The sequence below is a fragment of the Dreissena polymorpha genome, chromosome 10 (genome assembly GCF_020536995.1).
Source record: "Dreissena polymorpha isolate Duluth1 chromosome 10, UMN_Dpol_1.0, whole genome shotgun sequence".
NCBI lineage: Eukaryota > Metazoa > Mollusca > Bivalvia > Myida > Dreissenidae > Dreissena > Dreissena polymorpha.
Genome location: NC_068364.1, coordinates 24,464,984 through 24,483,590, shown reverse-complemented (window position 1 = coordinate 24,483,590; position 18,607 = coordinate 24,464,984). Strand labels below are relative to the sequence as shown.

The following is an 18,607-nucleotide window of genomic DNA, read 5'->3' as shown; positions in this document are numbered from 1 at the left end:
TGCCCTTTATGTTTGATAAAATTGTTATTTAGTTCTGTGAAAGAGAAAATACCATTTTGATCACGACATACACTCAGTAAGCTTATTCTACGAATAATTTCTTTAACAGCTTCGCCGAAAAAAAAGTTGATTCTAGCATCAAACAGACAAACAATGGAATCCTCAATGACTGTATTATTTTTATAGGTCTTTTTGCACGAGATTGTTGAGTGGTGTTGTTTTCCAAGAGCCGTATTATACGAGTGCGAAATAACCCTTCAGAATAACATATGCATGTAATATTCCATGTATATTATGCACACTGTCACACTTAAAACTAACGTATACCTATCAAAATATCTAATTATTTTTACAATAATATGTAAGGGTTTATAACAAGTATGGATAACTTTATGTCTTTGATTTTATAATGGGTGGGTATAACACAATTTAATTGTGTGTTGTTGAGGCATTCGGAATTCATTTCCAGAATCATGTATATTTAATGAAAGTTTTTTTTGAAAGTATCTCTTTATATATAGAATTTGTAGATCAGTACATGTGTTGTTATGTAATTTTATGTGACAGTGTGGATTTCACAATTAAATTTTAATATAGTTGTTTGTTATCTGTTTCATGTAGTTACGTCTTTTGTGTAATGTACGGTATTGTTTCACGAGCTCGCGCGCCAGAACAAATATGTCAAGAGACTAGTGCACATTTGTCAACTTTAAACTTCTTTAAATTATAAGGTATCATTATACAATAGGTATGTACAAATGTGTAATTAAGTAATTACTGATTGTAATGCTGTTGCACCTGCTTGTCAACAGTCATAAAGATTTATTTTAAATCGGCAATTTAACGTATTTATGAGATTTGAAATTCTTCTTCGGTTCAAGATGGTTTCTATTTAAAATCATCTTTTTTCTTTATTAATATGTGTGCACTTTTTAACAGCTTGCAGAGTAACATCACTTGCGGACACGGATTCGGAAGAAGCGCTGCGACGCCAGATTCCATAAATTTGTGAGTAAATGTGTGTTGAACTGTGTATATGCATGTATGTGTTTCACATATGTATTTGTGTTTTGAGATATGTATTTGGATGTCTAGGTCAGTCAGTCGGTCTGGTCGCCACAACATTATTCTTGATGGAAAGATATTATATTATGCGTCAAATGATAGTTTCATCATTTGTTAATATATTTATCTATATATTGTTGTTTTATTTGCTCTTATAAATACTTTTCATATATATATATCATATTATTTTACAACAAGAAAGCCATATTTATAATAATGTTTTATATGTGTGTTATTGTTTATTTGTAGGACGTCTATTGATTCCTTCATACGATCAGAATTATTGTATTACTGAATTAATTTATATTTATATAAAACTGAACTGAAAAGAAATAAGTAAAGAAGAATCCACGACTTAAGGTTTTCCATTTTACCAAATAAACATTTGGAGGAAAAGTACATAAAGTTACATTAATAATGAAGCTTTCCCTAAAATTAAGAATTGTGTTATTTAGTTGGCTGTCGATTTCATCTTTGATTTCTTCTTAATGAACCTTTGTGAAAAAAGTCTTAGACCAAAACACCAAAAACAAATTATTTCTTATTGAAGAGTGGTAGTGGCGTATGTACATCGTATTTCAATTTCAAAAAAGACGAATATAGAATGATATGAATGTTAAAAAAGATTGCAAGTCTATAACTGACAACGTGCGCATGGTGTATTTTAATAAGCTCAACAGTGAAATTTAAACGGCACGTGACTGTATCACTAAAAGATGCTTTGTACGTAAAATAATTCGTGAAATCTTGCCTAATATATATTCTACAAAAAACGGAATAATAACGTTAAATCTTATTTTGACTTATGACCAGGAGACGCATACAAATTGTAGGTAAATATAAATCCGCCTGGTAGACAAAAATGTACACTAAAATATACGTTCATGTATGTGTGAAATACAAAGGACAATGAAACATGATAACTGAACGTTATTGAGTTACATGTATTAACCGCAATATTGTATAGATTGTTTGCAAATGAACAATTTAGAGGCACATGTAAGTTTCAGTACGGTGGTTGTGCACGTATTCTACAAAAACGTGTAAGTCCGTTGGCCAGAGAAACCCTTCTTTGGGACGTTTTTTACTTAAACAATTCGCACTTTAGGTTAAAAGAAAATTATTCAAACGTTAAATTGGTTAAATAGTTATCAACACGTAATCAAATACATTTGTTTGATTTGTACTTCAGTCTCCCTTAAATAAGAAATAAGGAACTGGTTCAAATCTAATAAGAAAAAGCATTTTCTAATTATAACAGTGCTTTACCGCGTAACATAATGTACAAGATAACTATCAATACCTCTATTAAAGTATTCAATACCAATATTATTGTTCCAAAATAGTTCTGCTTCAATGTATTGTTGTTGCCGAACAAAACAAAAGTAACTAGTTCATGTTTCAGATCGAATAAGCGACGAATTTTTGAAATTGATAAATATTTGTATATGCTAAAATATACAACATGCCAATGAATATCCTTTTGCATGTTAGTACGCCATAAATGTATTTTCAAGTTATGTCTACGTATACGTTTATTCAGTTTCTTCGTGAAGCAAACCAAAAAACTATTTCCCTGTATTTGCCGTATTCTTTATTGAAAACCTATGTAAAACTAACATGCTCTAATTTAAAAAAAAACATTTATAAAACTGTACCCGATAACTTTGAAAATCAATGTTGTAATAATAAAATATTTAATCTAGCAATTCTACTTTTTATTTATTTATTTATTATAATTAGATATTTGTTTTCGTCCCTGAATAAGGAACAAGGGAACTTATCCTTATTTGTCATTCAAGCCGTATACGAATAAGAACTTTTCTAACTTGACCATCAATTTGTATACTAATCTTTCGCGAATCTTTTTATCACAGCAAAAATAATGTTTAACAACTATGCTTTAAGCCCGCATTGAAAAAATCATTATTATTACTAACTTGTTCAAATAGTAAATGCATAAAACTTTGTAACGAAACCTCATAAATCTTATATGTGGAGGTATTCATTGAATTCATGTTGTGTCGGATATCGGGGCTTTAGGCGTGACAAACACAACGCTCTGTTGACATGGTTTGTAATCCCCGTGAAAATAATAGTCAGGTGGGCTGTATCCACGTAATGTATTTTAATTTGTACCCCAAACTGTGCCCCAATAAACCACGATCGTATGTAGAACTGCGCCCTCAATCGCATTCCTTCGTTTATAATACAACGATACAGACCAGTACAGTAATATCATATTTTATTTCGAACAGATATCGAAAAACAAGTTTGGAATTCAACCAATAACTAGTCAATTATTCAAACAGAAACAAAAGCAATTCCTTTAAAACAAGATTGTGTTACATGTTTTAGACTGTATGTGTAGTTTTGTTCACAATACATGAATGTGTAAAATGAAGTACGAACATTTATCTTGCCAGAATAGATACGCCGATCTATATATACATACATGGGTATTCTGAACCAGTTCTATGTATATTTTTGAAAGCTTTTTTTAATGAAGTGTTATTCACTTATGTCAGCAGTATTTAATATTTAAGAACTGTGTTCTTTAATCAAAAGTTTGTAACAAGTGTATTAATTACGCATTTTGTAATTGAAAACGACAGGCGGTGATGCATCAACCGAAAAGAAAATTACAAGCTCATTATTGCGCATTCTTAAGCTGTACATTACTGTATTTAAACTCTGAAAATGTCTTACAGATAGGTCAGATTCGAAATTCCTTCAAATACACCGTCGTCTATGGATTCGAGTTTGTTGTCGTCTAAACGCCTTTAACAAAAAACAACATTAAATTAAGCAATGCACGATAACTCTTCAGCTATGGAATACTTAAACAAATATTTTTAATAAGCTAATAACATTTTAACATTCGACGGCATATGTATTTATATGGAAAAGGCAATCAGGTTCCTTTATTCAAAAACAATATTAAGCAATAGACAAGATTATTTCACAGTTTCAATGTTTCAATGATAAACAGCATTCTGCACAGAACGCGAAGAAAACCGCACTGTCTATTGTACATTCATAAGACAAAGAAACAACAATAAATAAATGTATCCCATGTCGTCAAGAATACAGCAGACTGAGACATGTCTGCATGGATAGCTGGACGGCATTTATTTCAAGAGAAATCATTTGTCGATTTTAACTCACAGAGAAAGTAGTTTTGTCAAGCCCCTGAACGTCGCCTGTGAAATGTTGCGTAATCGGTTGCCTGGAAGGTTCCTGAAATAACATCAAACATCATAAATATAGGATCTGGCACAAGTTGTCATACCATACCATATTTTATTAAACGAGTACAGGAATTTTGTTAGTAAGCGAGCCTTTGGACTGAATTTCTTGTCAAAGCTATCGATGTATATGAAGTCATAAAATAAGTTACACAATACTAGCTCCTTATTTAGTTTTAATAAAACATAAGGATCCTTTTCCTTAGTTATTGTTTTTCCGTGATATAATTTTGTTTAAATAAGTAAATAAAATAATGTAGTGATATCGTGTTTGCAATATGTTTTTGTCAAACATACATGGAAAATTATTTTCATTGTTAAGGGCTGCGGTTGGAATAATGGACAATTATTATTGCGGTTCAAAAGAGCCAGTTCTTTATTCGCTTAAAATGGGAAGTAAAAAACACTGGCTAATTGCTTTTATTCTAGCCGTAAACAAAGAGCTCGGCTTATTAATAAACACCACTATGTACAACTGTAAGAATAGTATTTGTATATTAAAGCTACATACTAAATACTTTTAAAAGCTTGTCAATACAGTTTTGAGAATGTAGTTATTATTACAGGTAGAACATGTAAGTTTGATTTTTTATTTGAAAAAGGAAGGGGTTCACAGTTTATTATTCGGTTAAAATAAGGAGGAAAACACAAACTTCAATGTTCGTATCCAGTTGCAAAACAAGTTATGGATATTATATACGTTTGCCGCTAAATGTTAAGTTAAGTTCAAGATGCTACACATACTGAGTGAAACTTTCACCACTTTAAGAGAATCGTTACCCAAATCAGCGCTATATTTTCCTTAGACAAATGGAATGGATGTCGCGTATAAAGAAGACTATTTAAAAAAATGTAATGTGATAAGCTTTGATATTCGCTTTCAATCATAGACAAATACTTACAGATTCCGCTCTCCGGATTATACAAATATTAATTAGCAATTTTTTATCTTTAATCATTTAACAAAATAACATTGTAAATAAGTATTATAGTATGATAAATACATTGATCTGAAAATGAAAAATGTGTTTATAAAAAAACATCTTGTAAATTTTCGTTAGCCAACACATACGAATTAATTACATATGTTTATTCTATGTCGCGTGTACCATGGCATTAGGAAGTATTTAATATCCGGTGGTTAAACTTTCAAGTTCATGACAAGTTTTAAGCAAAACTAATGTGCTGTTGTCTGATCGCTACATGTGAAACATCAAATCTTTAGCGTTTATGCATCTGTTTGTATTTTTTGTTCGTTTTTGTACTCATAAATGTTATGCGATAGATGAATTATAACTGGTTGAAACTGTCGGCGTAAGTACAATTAATCAAAATGTACTTATATAAATCTTCTTTAAGAGTTGCAGTCTATGACAGTCTAGGAGACTATGAGATCGTCGTGATAAGCATGAAATGACTCAAAAGGGCAGTCTAGGAGACTTCTGGTCTTCGTGAGAACGCATGAAAGGACTCGCAAGGACAGCTTGTGAAAAAGCCAAAAGGCAATATGGTTTCCAATACGACGTCATAAGCACAGCAGCTATGGGAAGTAGGACAGACGTACTAGAGTCACCATGGTAAAGCCAAGACTCGTAACATTGACGTCCGGAGATTCTGGGTCGTTCCATATGCGTTACAAGTAAGTATATGGATTTTTAAAACCCTGTCATGTATTTGGTTATAGCGCCGTCGAATTACAAACACCAATGTCATATTTGAGTCGAAGAAGACGTGCCAAATATATAGTGAGGCCGCCATGACATCCTTGGAGACTGACGCCTGACCGAAGGTCAATCTCAGAATAGACGTTGTGTAGACGCGCAGAACGAGGTGTTAACGTCGCTTTCACGCGAAGTAAACATAATACACGTGCCGTTTAACATTAATGTCGTAAGCTGAAATACAAATCGATCTTATCAGCAAAATATGGGCTCTTCACAAAAACGGACTGTTTTGTCGCAGTAAGGAGTCCGATCAAGTGTAACGCGAGTAAAAGGCCAGTTTATGAATGACAGAATAATATTAACAACGAAATCGGTGAAAAAAGGGATAACATATAGTATAAATAATTTTAATATTATGCTACTTGGTTATCATTCAAATACAACATTAAACTGCAATTTGATGAAATTCTTCTTACACTCAGGTAAAGTATAATAATTTGATATTGTTTTGTATGAGTCATTTTTAGGAAATTAAGTTTCATTCAATGTTAAAACAAGTTTTTTGTTACATCGATTTTGCAAATCAATTCACAGGCATGTTATTCCGATATTAAACTTGATTCACTGCATTAATCTGCGAAATATTTAAGGCAATGCATATTAAGTAAACATCCAGTTTTGCCAAAAATATCTATTGATTGCATTGTTGCTGTAGCTCTTTTCCGGAAATTAGTGTTATGATTCACGCTATCATGATGGTAATAGTGATGGCAAACTAACATAAAAAAAATCGAAAGGAAATGTCAACCATGTTTGTTGATAGCATTATGCGAAATATCTAAAGGTTAATACTCTATAGACGTAATGTAACTATTAACAAAAAAGGTATTTAGGACAAAGAATTTAAGTTTTTTAACGTTTTTTTGACATTTTTTACGTTTCTATTATTTTTGTTCAGTCCTATAAAGCATCGCAGACTTACAGATCAGGTCGTGAAGTTGTTGGCACATTTGCGTAATAGTTCTTACATTTAAAGTTAAATATTTAACAATGAATGTCTGTTCAACAGTTTACTTATGCGTTCAGGTAATACAACATAAAACTCATATAAGCAAGGAATACAAAAAACTGCCAACTGAATTGTTATCAGTGAATAGCGTCATTTTGGTCTGCACACAAAATCTGATGATGAAGCCCGCCTTTAAATTAAACTTATGAAAGTGAAAACATATGGTTGCCAAAGTAAACTGCGCGAAAATAACATTAGTTTTGTTGAACAACCCACACAAGCTTCGTTCGAGTGATGTTAAAGGAAATTAACACGACGGAGAGCTAGTTCAGTGTATTTGCAAGCATCCTAGCTAGACATGGGCAACACAATTTGGTGTTTTCTGCGAATGCCTTCGTTTCAATATGTTGTGTTTAGTACAAGAATAATGAAAAAAAACACCGGTTTAAGATACCGTGTACTCAAAACATGTACGTTTTATATATGTGAATACGGACTATCTACTGACATCGATCGTTATTTGGAGCAAAACGATAGTTAAATAAGGAATGGACACGAATTGAGATAAATAGCTACGAATTGACATTCTCGCCAACACGGCAAGACACTCATAAAAAATATAAATAAAACATCCAAAATAACATACAGTAGGACAATTTACGCGCTGAAGAAATATATCTTTCTAAAGAAGTTTGTTTATGAGTATTGACAATTAAGTTTAATATAAGGCAAAATAGAAAAGTTAATTAATATAGATAAACCGAATATACCGAACACTTATAAGTAGAGGTGCGAAAAACTTTAGGGACTACTTCTTAATATAACATAAGGTAAGGCTAGCCTTTTAACTGTATTAAACAACAATCCTTTGAATTTACCGCGGTTTTGCGCTTACCCCAGCTTTCATTATTATTATGTTGATTACTCGTATAATACTTATTACCCTTCTCATGATGTTTTTTTTTGATTATTTTAGCTTGCACTAAACTCTTTTTGATATAAAATCTTTACACATGCACTTATTGATTCAAATTGATGTGAAACGCTGAAAACAAATATTCCAATATCGTATATATGGAGTTTGTATACATATAATAAGACAGAGGTGTCAAATTCGACCGAAAATTAACAGACATTGAAAGTGACCTATTCCATGATTAAATGTGATAAACAAACACAGAATGTATATAAACAGTGATCTTAACACTGTAATGATTTAGCGAATTTAACCAAGAAATTTAATAAAGTTATTGCAACACGGATTGCAGTGTCTATTGCGATGTAAATGAAGAAATAAAAGCCCGTTTTGCAATAAACTCGTTTTGCATTAATACATCACACATGCACTAATTGACTCCAAGTGATTGAACACTTTTCGAAGAAAGTCTCTAATGTTGTTCATAAGGATTTTTTTTTCAAAATAACACAGAGGTGTAAGATACGACCAACAAATAAAAGGCAGTAAAAGTGATCAATTGCATGAGTAAATGTGATACAACAACACCGAAATGTTGAAGAAAGAGATTTTAATCAATGCAACACTTATTTGAAGAAAACCGAGAAATGCAATAATTTTATGGCAAAACGGGTTTCAGTGTCTTATTGCAATTTGAAATTTTTATAACAACCCGTTTTGCTATAAACCCGTTTTGCAATAAATTTATTGCAAAACGGGTTGGAGTGTCTTATTGCAATTTGATTTTTTTTTACAACAACCCCTTTTGCAATAAACCCGTTTGCAATGAAATCATCACTGTTGTATAAATTAATTCAAATGTATTGGACGAGTTAAAATGGAGTTTGACGTGTTGTATTTTAATAAAATTGTTATAAAAAAAAGAGAATAATGTAAGTGTAGACTTAAAATGCATGGAAGGTGATGCATTGTGCTTGAGATTTAATACGATAAAAACATCACAGAATGTGTATCGAAAGTGATTTCAAACAATTTAGTACTTAAGTTAAGATAACGCAAAATGCAATAATTTATGGTAAAAAAGTGTTGAACTGTCTTATTGCAATGTGAATTTTGTGTAACAACCCGTTTCGCAATAAAATCATCACATATATACTAATTGTTTCATATTGATTTTAAACGGTATAAAGGGAGTTTTAAATGTCGTCTCCAACGCCAATATGATAAAACAAGGCTGAATGTTATTATGAAGTGATGTTCACAAATTTGGGAAGTAAGTGAAGACTACAAAGAAGTGAATAATTGCATTGCAAAACGTGTTGCAGTGTTTTATTGAAATGCGCCTTTTTATAACAACCCGTTGTGCACTAAACCTTTTTTGCATTAACTCAAAAACACATTTGCGTAATAGTTCTTACATTTAAAGTTAAATATTTAACAATGAATGTCTGTTCAACAGTTATTCCATGATTAAATGTGATAAACTAACACAGAATGTATATTAACAGTGATCTTAACACTTTCATGATTAAGCGAATTTAACCCAGAAATATAATAAAGTTATTGCAACACGGATTGCAGTGTCTATTGCGATGTAAATGAAGAAATAAAAGCCCGTTTTGCAATAAACTCGTTTTGCATTAATACATCACACATGCACTAATTGACTCCAAGTGATTGGACACTTTTCGAAGAAAGTCTCAAATGTTGTTTATAAGGATTTTTTTCAAAATAACACAGAGGTGTAAGATTAGATCAACAAATAAAAGGCAGTAAAAGTGATCAATTGCACGAGTAAATGTGATACAACAACACTGAAATGTTGAAGAAAGAGATTTTAATCAATGCAACACTTATTTGAAGAAAACCGAGAAATGCAATAATTTTATGGCAAAACGGGTTACAGTGTCTTATTGCAATTTAAAATTTATATAACAACCCGTTTTGCTATAAACCCATTTTGCAATAAATTTATTGCAAAACGGGTCGGAGTGTCTTATTGCAATTTGATTTTTTTACAACAACCCGTTTTGCAATAAACCCGTTTTGCAATGAAATCATCACTGTTGTATAAATTAATTCAAATGTATTGGACGAGTTAAAATAGAGTTTGACGTGTTGTATTTTAATAAAATTGTTATAAAAAAAATAGAGAATAATGTAAGTGTAGACTAAAAATGCATGGAAGGTGATGCATTGTGCTTGAGATTTAATACGATAAAAAACAACACAGACTGTGTATCGAAAATGATTTCAAACAATTTAGTACTTAAGTTAAGATGACGCAAAATGCAATAATTTATGGAAAAACGTGTTGAACTGTCTTATTGCAATGTGAATTTTGTGTAACAACCCGTTTCGCAATAAAATCATCACATATATACTAATTGTTTCATATTGATTTTAAACGGTATAAAGGGAGTTTTAAATGTCGTCTCCAACGAAAATATGATAAAACAAGGCTGAATGTTATTATGAAGTGATGTTCACCAATTTGGGAAGCAAGTGAAGACTACAAAAAAGTGAATAATTGCATTGCAAAACGTATTGCAGTGTTTAATTGAAATGCGCCTTTTTTATAACAACCCGTTGTGCACTAAACCTTTTTTTGCATTAACTCAAATACACATGAACTTATTGATTCAAATTGATTTAAAACGCTGAAAAGAAGGATACAAATGTCGTATATATGGAGTTTGTATACATATAATAGCAGAGAGGTGTAATATTCGACAAAAAATTCACAGACATAGAGATGTAAGATTCGTCAAAAAGTTAACAGACATTAAAAGTGACCAATTTAATGAGAAAATGTGATAAACAAACAGAGAATGTATATAAACAGTGATCTTTACAATTTCATGATTAAGCGAGTTTAACCCAGAATTCCAATTATGTTATTGCAACACGGGTTGCAGTGTCTTATTGCGATGTACACAAAGCAATAAAAGCCCGTTTCACAATAAACTCATTTTGCGCTTATGCATTTCACATGTACTAATTGATTCCAATTGATTGGACACTTCGAAGAAAGTCTCAATGTTGTTTATAAGGATTTTTGTTTCAAAATAAGACAGAGGTGTAAGATTCGACCAACAAATAAAAGGCAGTTTAAGTGATCAATTTCATGAGTGAATGTGATACAACAAAACCGAATTGTTGTAGAAAGTGATTTCAACCTATGAAATACTTATTTGAAGAAAACCGAGAAATGCAATAATTTTATTGCAAAACGGGTTAGAGTGTCTTATTGCAATTTGAAATATTCATAACCACCCGTTTTGCAATAAATTTATTGCAAAACGGGTTGGATTGTCTTATTACAATTGGATTTTTTTTCAACAACCCGTTTTGCAGTAAGCCCGTTGTGCAATAAAGTTAACACTCTTGTATACATTAATCCAAATGGATTGGAAGTGTTAAAAAAGGGCGTGTCAAGTGTTGTTATTAAATAAAATTGCTATATAAAATAGACAAAAATGTCAGTTTAGACTTAAAATGCATGGAATGTGATACATTTCGAGATTTAATACGATAAAACAACACTAAATGTGCATCGAAAGTGATTTCAAACAATTAAGTACTTAAGTTAAGATAACGCAAAATGCAATAATTTATGGAAAAACGCGTTTAAATATCTTATTGCAACTTTGAAAATCAATGTTGTAATAATAAAATATTTAATCTAGCAATTCTATTTTTTATTTATTTATCAATTATAATTGGATATTTGTTTTCGTCCCTGAATAAGGAACAAGGGACTTATCCTTATTTGTCATTCAAGCCGTATAAGAATAAGATCTTTTCTAACTTGACCATCAATTTGTATACTAATCTTTCGCGAATCTTTTTATCACAGCGAAAATAATGTTTAACAACTATGCTTTAAGATCGCATTCAAAAATTCATTATTATTACCAACATATTCATATAGTAAATGCATAAAACTTTGTAACGAAACCTCAGAAATCTTACATGTGTTGTTATTCATTGAATTCGTGTTGTGTCGGATATGGGGGCTTTTGGCGTGACAAACACAACGCTCTGTTGACATGGTTTGTAATCCCCGTGAAAATAATAGTCAGGTGGGCTGTATCCACGTCATGCATTTTAATTTGTACCCCAAACTGTGCCCCAATAAATCACGATCGTATGTAGAACTGCGCCCTCAATCGCATTCCTTCTTTTATAATACAATGATACAGACCAGTACAGTAATATCATATTTTATTTCGAACAGATATCGAAAAACAAGTTTGGAATTCAACCAATAACTAGTCAATTATTCAAACAGAAACAAAAGCAATTCCTTTAAAAAAAATGTATTACATATTTAAGATTGTATGTGTAGTTTTGTTCACAATACATGTATGTGTTAAATGACGTACGAACATGCATCTTGCCAGAATAGATACGCCGATCTATATATAAACATACATGGGTATTCTGAACCAGTTTTAGATATATTTTTGAAAGCTATATTTCATGAAGTGTTATTTAATTTTGTCAGCAGTATTTAATATTTAAGAAATTTGTGCATTAAATCAAAGGTTTGTAACAAGTATAAAGAAAATGTGTTAATTACGCATTTTGTAATTGAAAACGACAGGCGGTGATGCCTTAACCGAAAAGAAAATTACAAACTCATTATTGTGCATTCTAAATCTGTACAGTACTGTATATAAACTCTGAAAATGTCTTACAAACGGGTCAGATTCCGCACTCCTTCAAATACACCGTCGTCTATGGATTCGAGTTTGTTGTTGTCTAAATACCTTTAACAAAAACAACATTTAATTAAGCAATGCACGATTACTCTTCAGCTATGGAATACTTAAACAAATATTTTTAATAAGCTAATAACATTTTAACATTCGACGGCATATGTATTTATATGGAAAAGGCAATCAGGTTCCTTTATTCAAAAACAATATTAAGCAATAGACAAGATTATTTCACAGTTTCAATGTTTCAATGATAAACAGCATTCTGCACAGAACGCGAAGAAAACCGCACTGTCTATTGAACATTCATAAGACAAAGAAACAACAATAAATAAATGTCTCATATTTCGTCAAGAATACAGCAGACTGAGACATGTCTGCATGGATAGCTGGACGGCATGTATTTCAAGAGAAATCATTTGTCGATTTTAACTCACAGAATAAATAGTTTTGTCAATCCCCTGAACGTCGCCTGTGAAATGTTGCGTAATCGGTTGAGTGTAAGGTCCCTGAAATAACATCAAACATCATAAATAAAGGATCTGGCACAAATTGTCATTTCATACCATATTTTATTAAACGAGTACAGGAATTTTGTTAGTAAACGAGCCTTTGGACTGAATTTCTTGTCAAATCTATGTGGCTCAGAACGATGTATATGAAGTCATAAAATACGTTATACAATACAAGCTCCTTATTTAGTTTTAATAAAACATAAGGAGCCTCTTCCTTAGTTATTGTTTTTCCGTGACATAAAAAATTATTATAAGTAAATTAAATAATGTAGTGATATCGTGTATGCAATATGTGTATGTCAAACATACATGGAACAATATTTTCATGGTTAAGGGCTGCGGTTGAAATAATGGACAATTATTATTAAAGTTCAAAAGAGCCAGTTCTTCATTCGCTCGTTTAAAATGGGGAGTAAAAAAACACTGGCTAATTTCTTGTTTTTTAGCCGTAAAAAAGAGCTGGGATTATTAATAAACACAACTATGTACAACTCTGTAAGAATAGTATTTGTATATTAAAGCTACATACTGAATACTTTTAAAAGCTTGTCAATCCAGTTTTGAGAATGTAGTTATTATAACAGGTCGAACATGTAAGTTTGATTTTTGATTTGAAAAAGGAAGGGGTTCACAGATTATTATTCGGCTACAATAAGGAGGAAAAACAAGTTTAAATGTTCGTATCCAGTTGCAAAACAAGTTCTGGATATTGTATACGTTTGCCGCTCAATGAGACGTTATGTTCAAGATGCTACTGAGTGACACTTTCACCACTTCAACATAATCGTTACCCACGTCATCGCTATATTTTCCTTAGACAAATGGAATGGATGTTGCGTATAAAGAAGACTATTTAAAAAAATGTCATGTGATAAGCTTTAATATTCGCTTTCAATCAGAGACACATACTTACAGATTATGCTCTCCGGATAATACAAATATTAATTAGCATTTTTTTCTTTAATCATTTAACAAAATAACATTGAAAATAAGTATTATAGTATGATAAATACATTGATCTGAAAATAAAAAATGTGTATCATAAACATCTTAAAAACTTTCGTTATCCAACATATTTGAATTATTTACATATGTTTATGCTATGACGCGTGTACCATGGCATAAGAAAGTATTAAATATCCGGTGGTTAAACTGTCAATTTCTCGACAAGTTTTAAGCAAAACTAATGTGCTGTTGTGTGATCGCTACATGTGAAACATCAAATCTTTAGCGTATATGCATCTGTTTGTATTTTTTCTTCTTGTTATTACTCACAAATGTTATGCGATAGATGAATTATCTTCGTGAGAACGCATGAAAGGACTCGCAAGGACAGCTTTGGAGAAAGCCAAAAGGCAATATGGTTGCCCATACGACGTCATAAACGCAGCAGCTATGGGAAGTAGGACAGACGTACTAGAGTCACCATGGTAAAGCCGAGAATTGTAACATTGACGTCCGGAGATTCTGGGTCGTTACATATGCGTTACAAAAAAGTATATGGATTTTTAAAACCCTGTCATGTAATTGGTTATAGCGCCGTCGAATTACAAACGCTAATGTCATATTTGAGTCGAAGAAGACGTGCCAAATATGTAGTGAGGCCGCCATGACATCCTTGAAGATTGACGCCTGACCGAAGGTCAATCTCAGAATAGACGTTGTGTAGACGCGCAGAACGATGTGTTAACGTCGCTTTCACGTGTCGTTTGCTATGGTTTAAAAGAACATTTATGTCGTAAGCTGTAACATAAATCGATCTTATGAGCAGAATATGGGCTCTTCACAATAACGAACTGTTTTGTCGCAGTAAGGAGTCCGTTCAAGTGTAACGCGAGTAAAAGGTCAGTTAATGTATGACAGAATAGTATAAACAACGAAATCGGTGAAAATAGGGAAAATATAAAGTATTAATAATTTTAACATTGAGCTACTTGTTTATCATTCAAATACAAGATTAAACTGCAATTTGATGAAATTCTTCTTACAATCAGGTAAAGTATAATGTTTTGATATTGTTTTGTATGAGTCATTTTTAGGAAAGTTAGTTTCATTCAATGTTAAAACAAGTTTTTATAACATCGATTTTGCAAAACAATTCACAGGCATGTTATTCCGATATTAAACTTGATATACTTTATTAATCTACGAAATATTTAAGGCATTGCATATTAAGTAAACAAACAGTTTTGCCAAAAATATCTATTGATTGCATTGTTGCTGTAGCTCTTTTCCGAAAATTATTGTTATGATTCACGCTATCATGATGGTAATAGTGATGGCAAACTAACATAAAGAGATCGAAAGGAAATGTCATCCATGTTTGTTTGCAGCATTATGAGAAATACCTAAAGGTGAATACTTGATAGACGTAATGTAACTATTTACAAAAAATATATAGGACAAACAATTTAAGTTTGTTAATATTTTTTGACATGTTTACGTTTCTTTCATTTTTGTTCGGTCCTATTAAGCATCGTTGACTTACAGATCTGGTCGAAAAGTTGTTGGCATATTTGCGTAATAGTTCTTACATTTAAAGTTAAATATTTAGCAATGAATGTCTGTAAAACAGTTTACTTATGCGTGCAGGTAATACAACATAAAATTCATATAAGCAAGGAATACAAAAAACTGCCAACTGAATTGTTATCAGTGAATATCGTCATTTTCGTCTGCACACAAAATCCAATGATGTAGACCGCCTTTAAATTAAACTTAAGTGAAAACATATGGTTACCAAAGTAGACTGCGCGAAAACAACATCAGTTTTGTTGAACAACACACACAAGCTTCGTTCGCGTGATGTTAAAGGAAATTAACACGACGGAGAGCTAGTTCAGTGTAGTTGCAAGCAGCCTTGCTAGACATGGACAACACAATTTGATGTTTTCTGCGAATGCTTTCGTTTCAATATGTTGTGTTAGTACAGGACTAATGAAAAAAACACCGGTTTAAGATACCATGTATTCAAATTATAAATACGAAAACTTTCTTCACTATATGATAGATGTCCACATGCAATAATATTGTTAACTTATCATGTTGACCGGTTGTTTAAAGTTTCAGAGACAACCTCAGACAGTTATTGTCAATAAAATATATAAAAAAAATTGTTTGCAACTTGCACCTAACATGTACGTTTTTAATATGAGAAACGGACAATCTACGGACATCGATCGTTATTTGGGGCAAAACTATAGTTATATAAGGAATGGACCCGAGTTGAGATAAATAGCTATGAATTGAAATTCTCGCAAACACGGCAAGACACTCGTAAAAAATATAAATAAAATATCCAAAATAACATACAGTTGGACAATTTACGCTCTTAAAAAATATATCTTGCTAAAGAAGTTCGTTTTATGAGTATTGACAGTAAAATTTCATATAAGGCAAAATAGAAAAGTTTTATTAAATATGGAAAAAAAAGACTATACTGAACACTTATACGTAGAGGAGCGAAAAACTTTAGGGATTAATTCTTAATATAATGTAAGGTAAGGCTAGCCTTTTAACTGCATTAACATTCAACCCTTTGCATTTACCGCGGTTTTGCGCTTATACCAGCTTTAATTATTATTATGTTGATTTGTGTAATGCACGCGATTACTCGTATAATACTTATTACTCTTCTCGTGATGTTTCTGATTTGTTTAGCTTGCACTAAACTCTTTTTGATATAAAATCATTACACATGCACTTATTGATTCAAATTGATTTGACGCTGATATATTCCAATGTCGTATATATGGAGTTTGTATACATATAATAAGACAGAGGTGTCAGATTCGACCTAAAATTAACAGACATTGAAAGTGACCTACTCCATGATTTAATGTGATAAACAAACACAGAATGTACATAAACAGTGATCTTAACACTTTCATGATTTAGCGAATTTAACCCAGAAATATAATAATGTTATTGCAAAACGGGTTGCAGTGTCCTATTGCGATGTAAAAAAAGAAATAAAATCAAGTTTCACAGTAACTCATTTTGCGCTTATACATCACACATGTACTATTTGATTCCAATTGATTAGACACTTTTCAAAGAAAGTCTTAATGTTGTTTATAAGGATTTTTTTTTTCAAAATAAGACAGAGGTGTAAGATTCGACCAGCAAATAAAAGTTAGTTAAAGTGTTCAATTTCATGAGTAAATGTTATACAACAACACTGAATTGTTGTAGAACGTGATTTCAACCAATGCAATAGGTAATGAAGAAAACCGAGAAATGCAATAATTTAATTGCAAAACGGGTTAGAGTGTCTTATTGCAATTTGAAATTTTCATAACAACCCGTTTCGCAATAAACCCGTTTTGCAATAAATTTATTACAAAACGGATTGGAGTGTCTTATTGCAATTTGTTTTTTTTACAACAACCCGTTTTGCAATAAACCCGTTTTGCAATAAAAGTATCGCTCTTTTATAATTAATTCAAATAGATTGGAAGAGTTAAAAGGAAGTTTGATGTGTTTTATTTAAATTAAATTGTTATAAAAAATAAACAAAAATGTGAGTTTAGACATAAAATGCATGGAAGGTGATGCATTTCGAGATTTAATAAGGAAAAACAACACAGAATGTGTATCGGAAGTGATTTCAAACAATTTAGTACTAAAGTTAAGATAACGCAAACTGCAATAATTTATGGAACAACGTGTTGAACTGTCTTATTGCAATGTAAAAAAAAAGAAATAAAAGCCCGTTTCACAATAAACTCATTTGCAGTAATACATCACACATTTACTAATTGATTACAGTTGATTGGACACTTTTCGAAGAAAGTCTCAATGTTGTTTAAAGGATTTTTTTTCAAAATAAGACAGAGGTGTAAGATTCGACCAACAAATACAAGACAGTAAAAGTGATCAAATTCATGAGTAAATGTGATGCAACCTCACCGAATTGCTGTAGAAAGTTATTCAACCAATGCAATACTTAATTGAGAAAACCGAGAAATGCAATAATTTTATTGCAAAACGGGTTGCAATGTCTGATTGCAATTTGATATTTTTATAAAAACCCGTTTTGCAATAAGCCCGATTTGCAATAATTATATTGCAAAACAGGTTGGAGTGTCTTATTGCAATTTCAAATGTTCATAACAACCCGCTTTGCAATAAACCCGTATTGCAATAAAATCATTGCAAATTTATTTGCAATAATTTTTTTGCAAAACGGGTTTAAGTGTTTTATTTCAATTTGATATATGTATAACAACCCGTTTTGCAATAAATCCGATTTGCAATAATTTTATTGCAAAACGAGTTAGAGTGTCTTATTGCAATTTGAAATTTTCATAACAACCCGCTTTGCAATAAAACAGTTTTGCAATAAAATAATTACACATGTATTAATTTATTCAAATGGATTGGAATCATTAACAAGGAAATTTGAAATCTCGTATTGAAATAATAGTATTTCCAAACATAGATAAAACTGTTGAATTTTACAAT

General features: G+C 31.4%; 1 protein-coding gene across 1 annotated transcript in view; it reads right to left on the bottom strand.

The window, feature by feature from the left end:
• Positions 1-18,607, bottom strand: part of LOC127848992 (insulin-like growth factor-binding protein complex acid labile subunit) — a 117,355-nt gene that overhangs the window by 11,727 nt on the left and 87,021 nt on the right. The window contains exons 6-9 of the mRNA XM_052381719.1: positions 13,064-13,135; positions 12,606-12,677; positions 4,234-4,305; positions 3,775-3,846 (exon numbers count right to left, since the gene is read on the bottom strand). Of these exons, the coding sequence (XP_052237679.1) occupies positions 3,775-3,846; positions 4,234-4,305; positions 12,606-12,677; positions 13,064-13,135 (288 nt within the window). The remainder of the gene's footprint in view (positions 1-3,774; positions 3,847-4,233; positions 4,306-12,605; positions 12,678-13,063; positions 13,136-18,607) is intronic.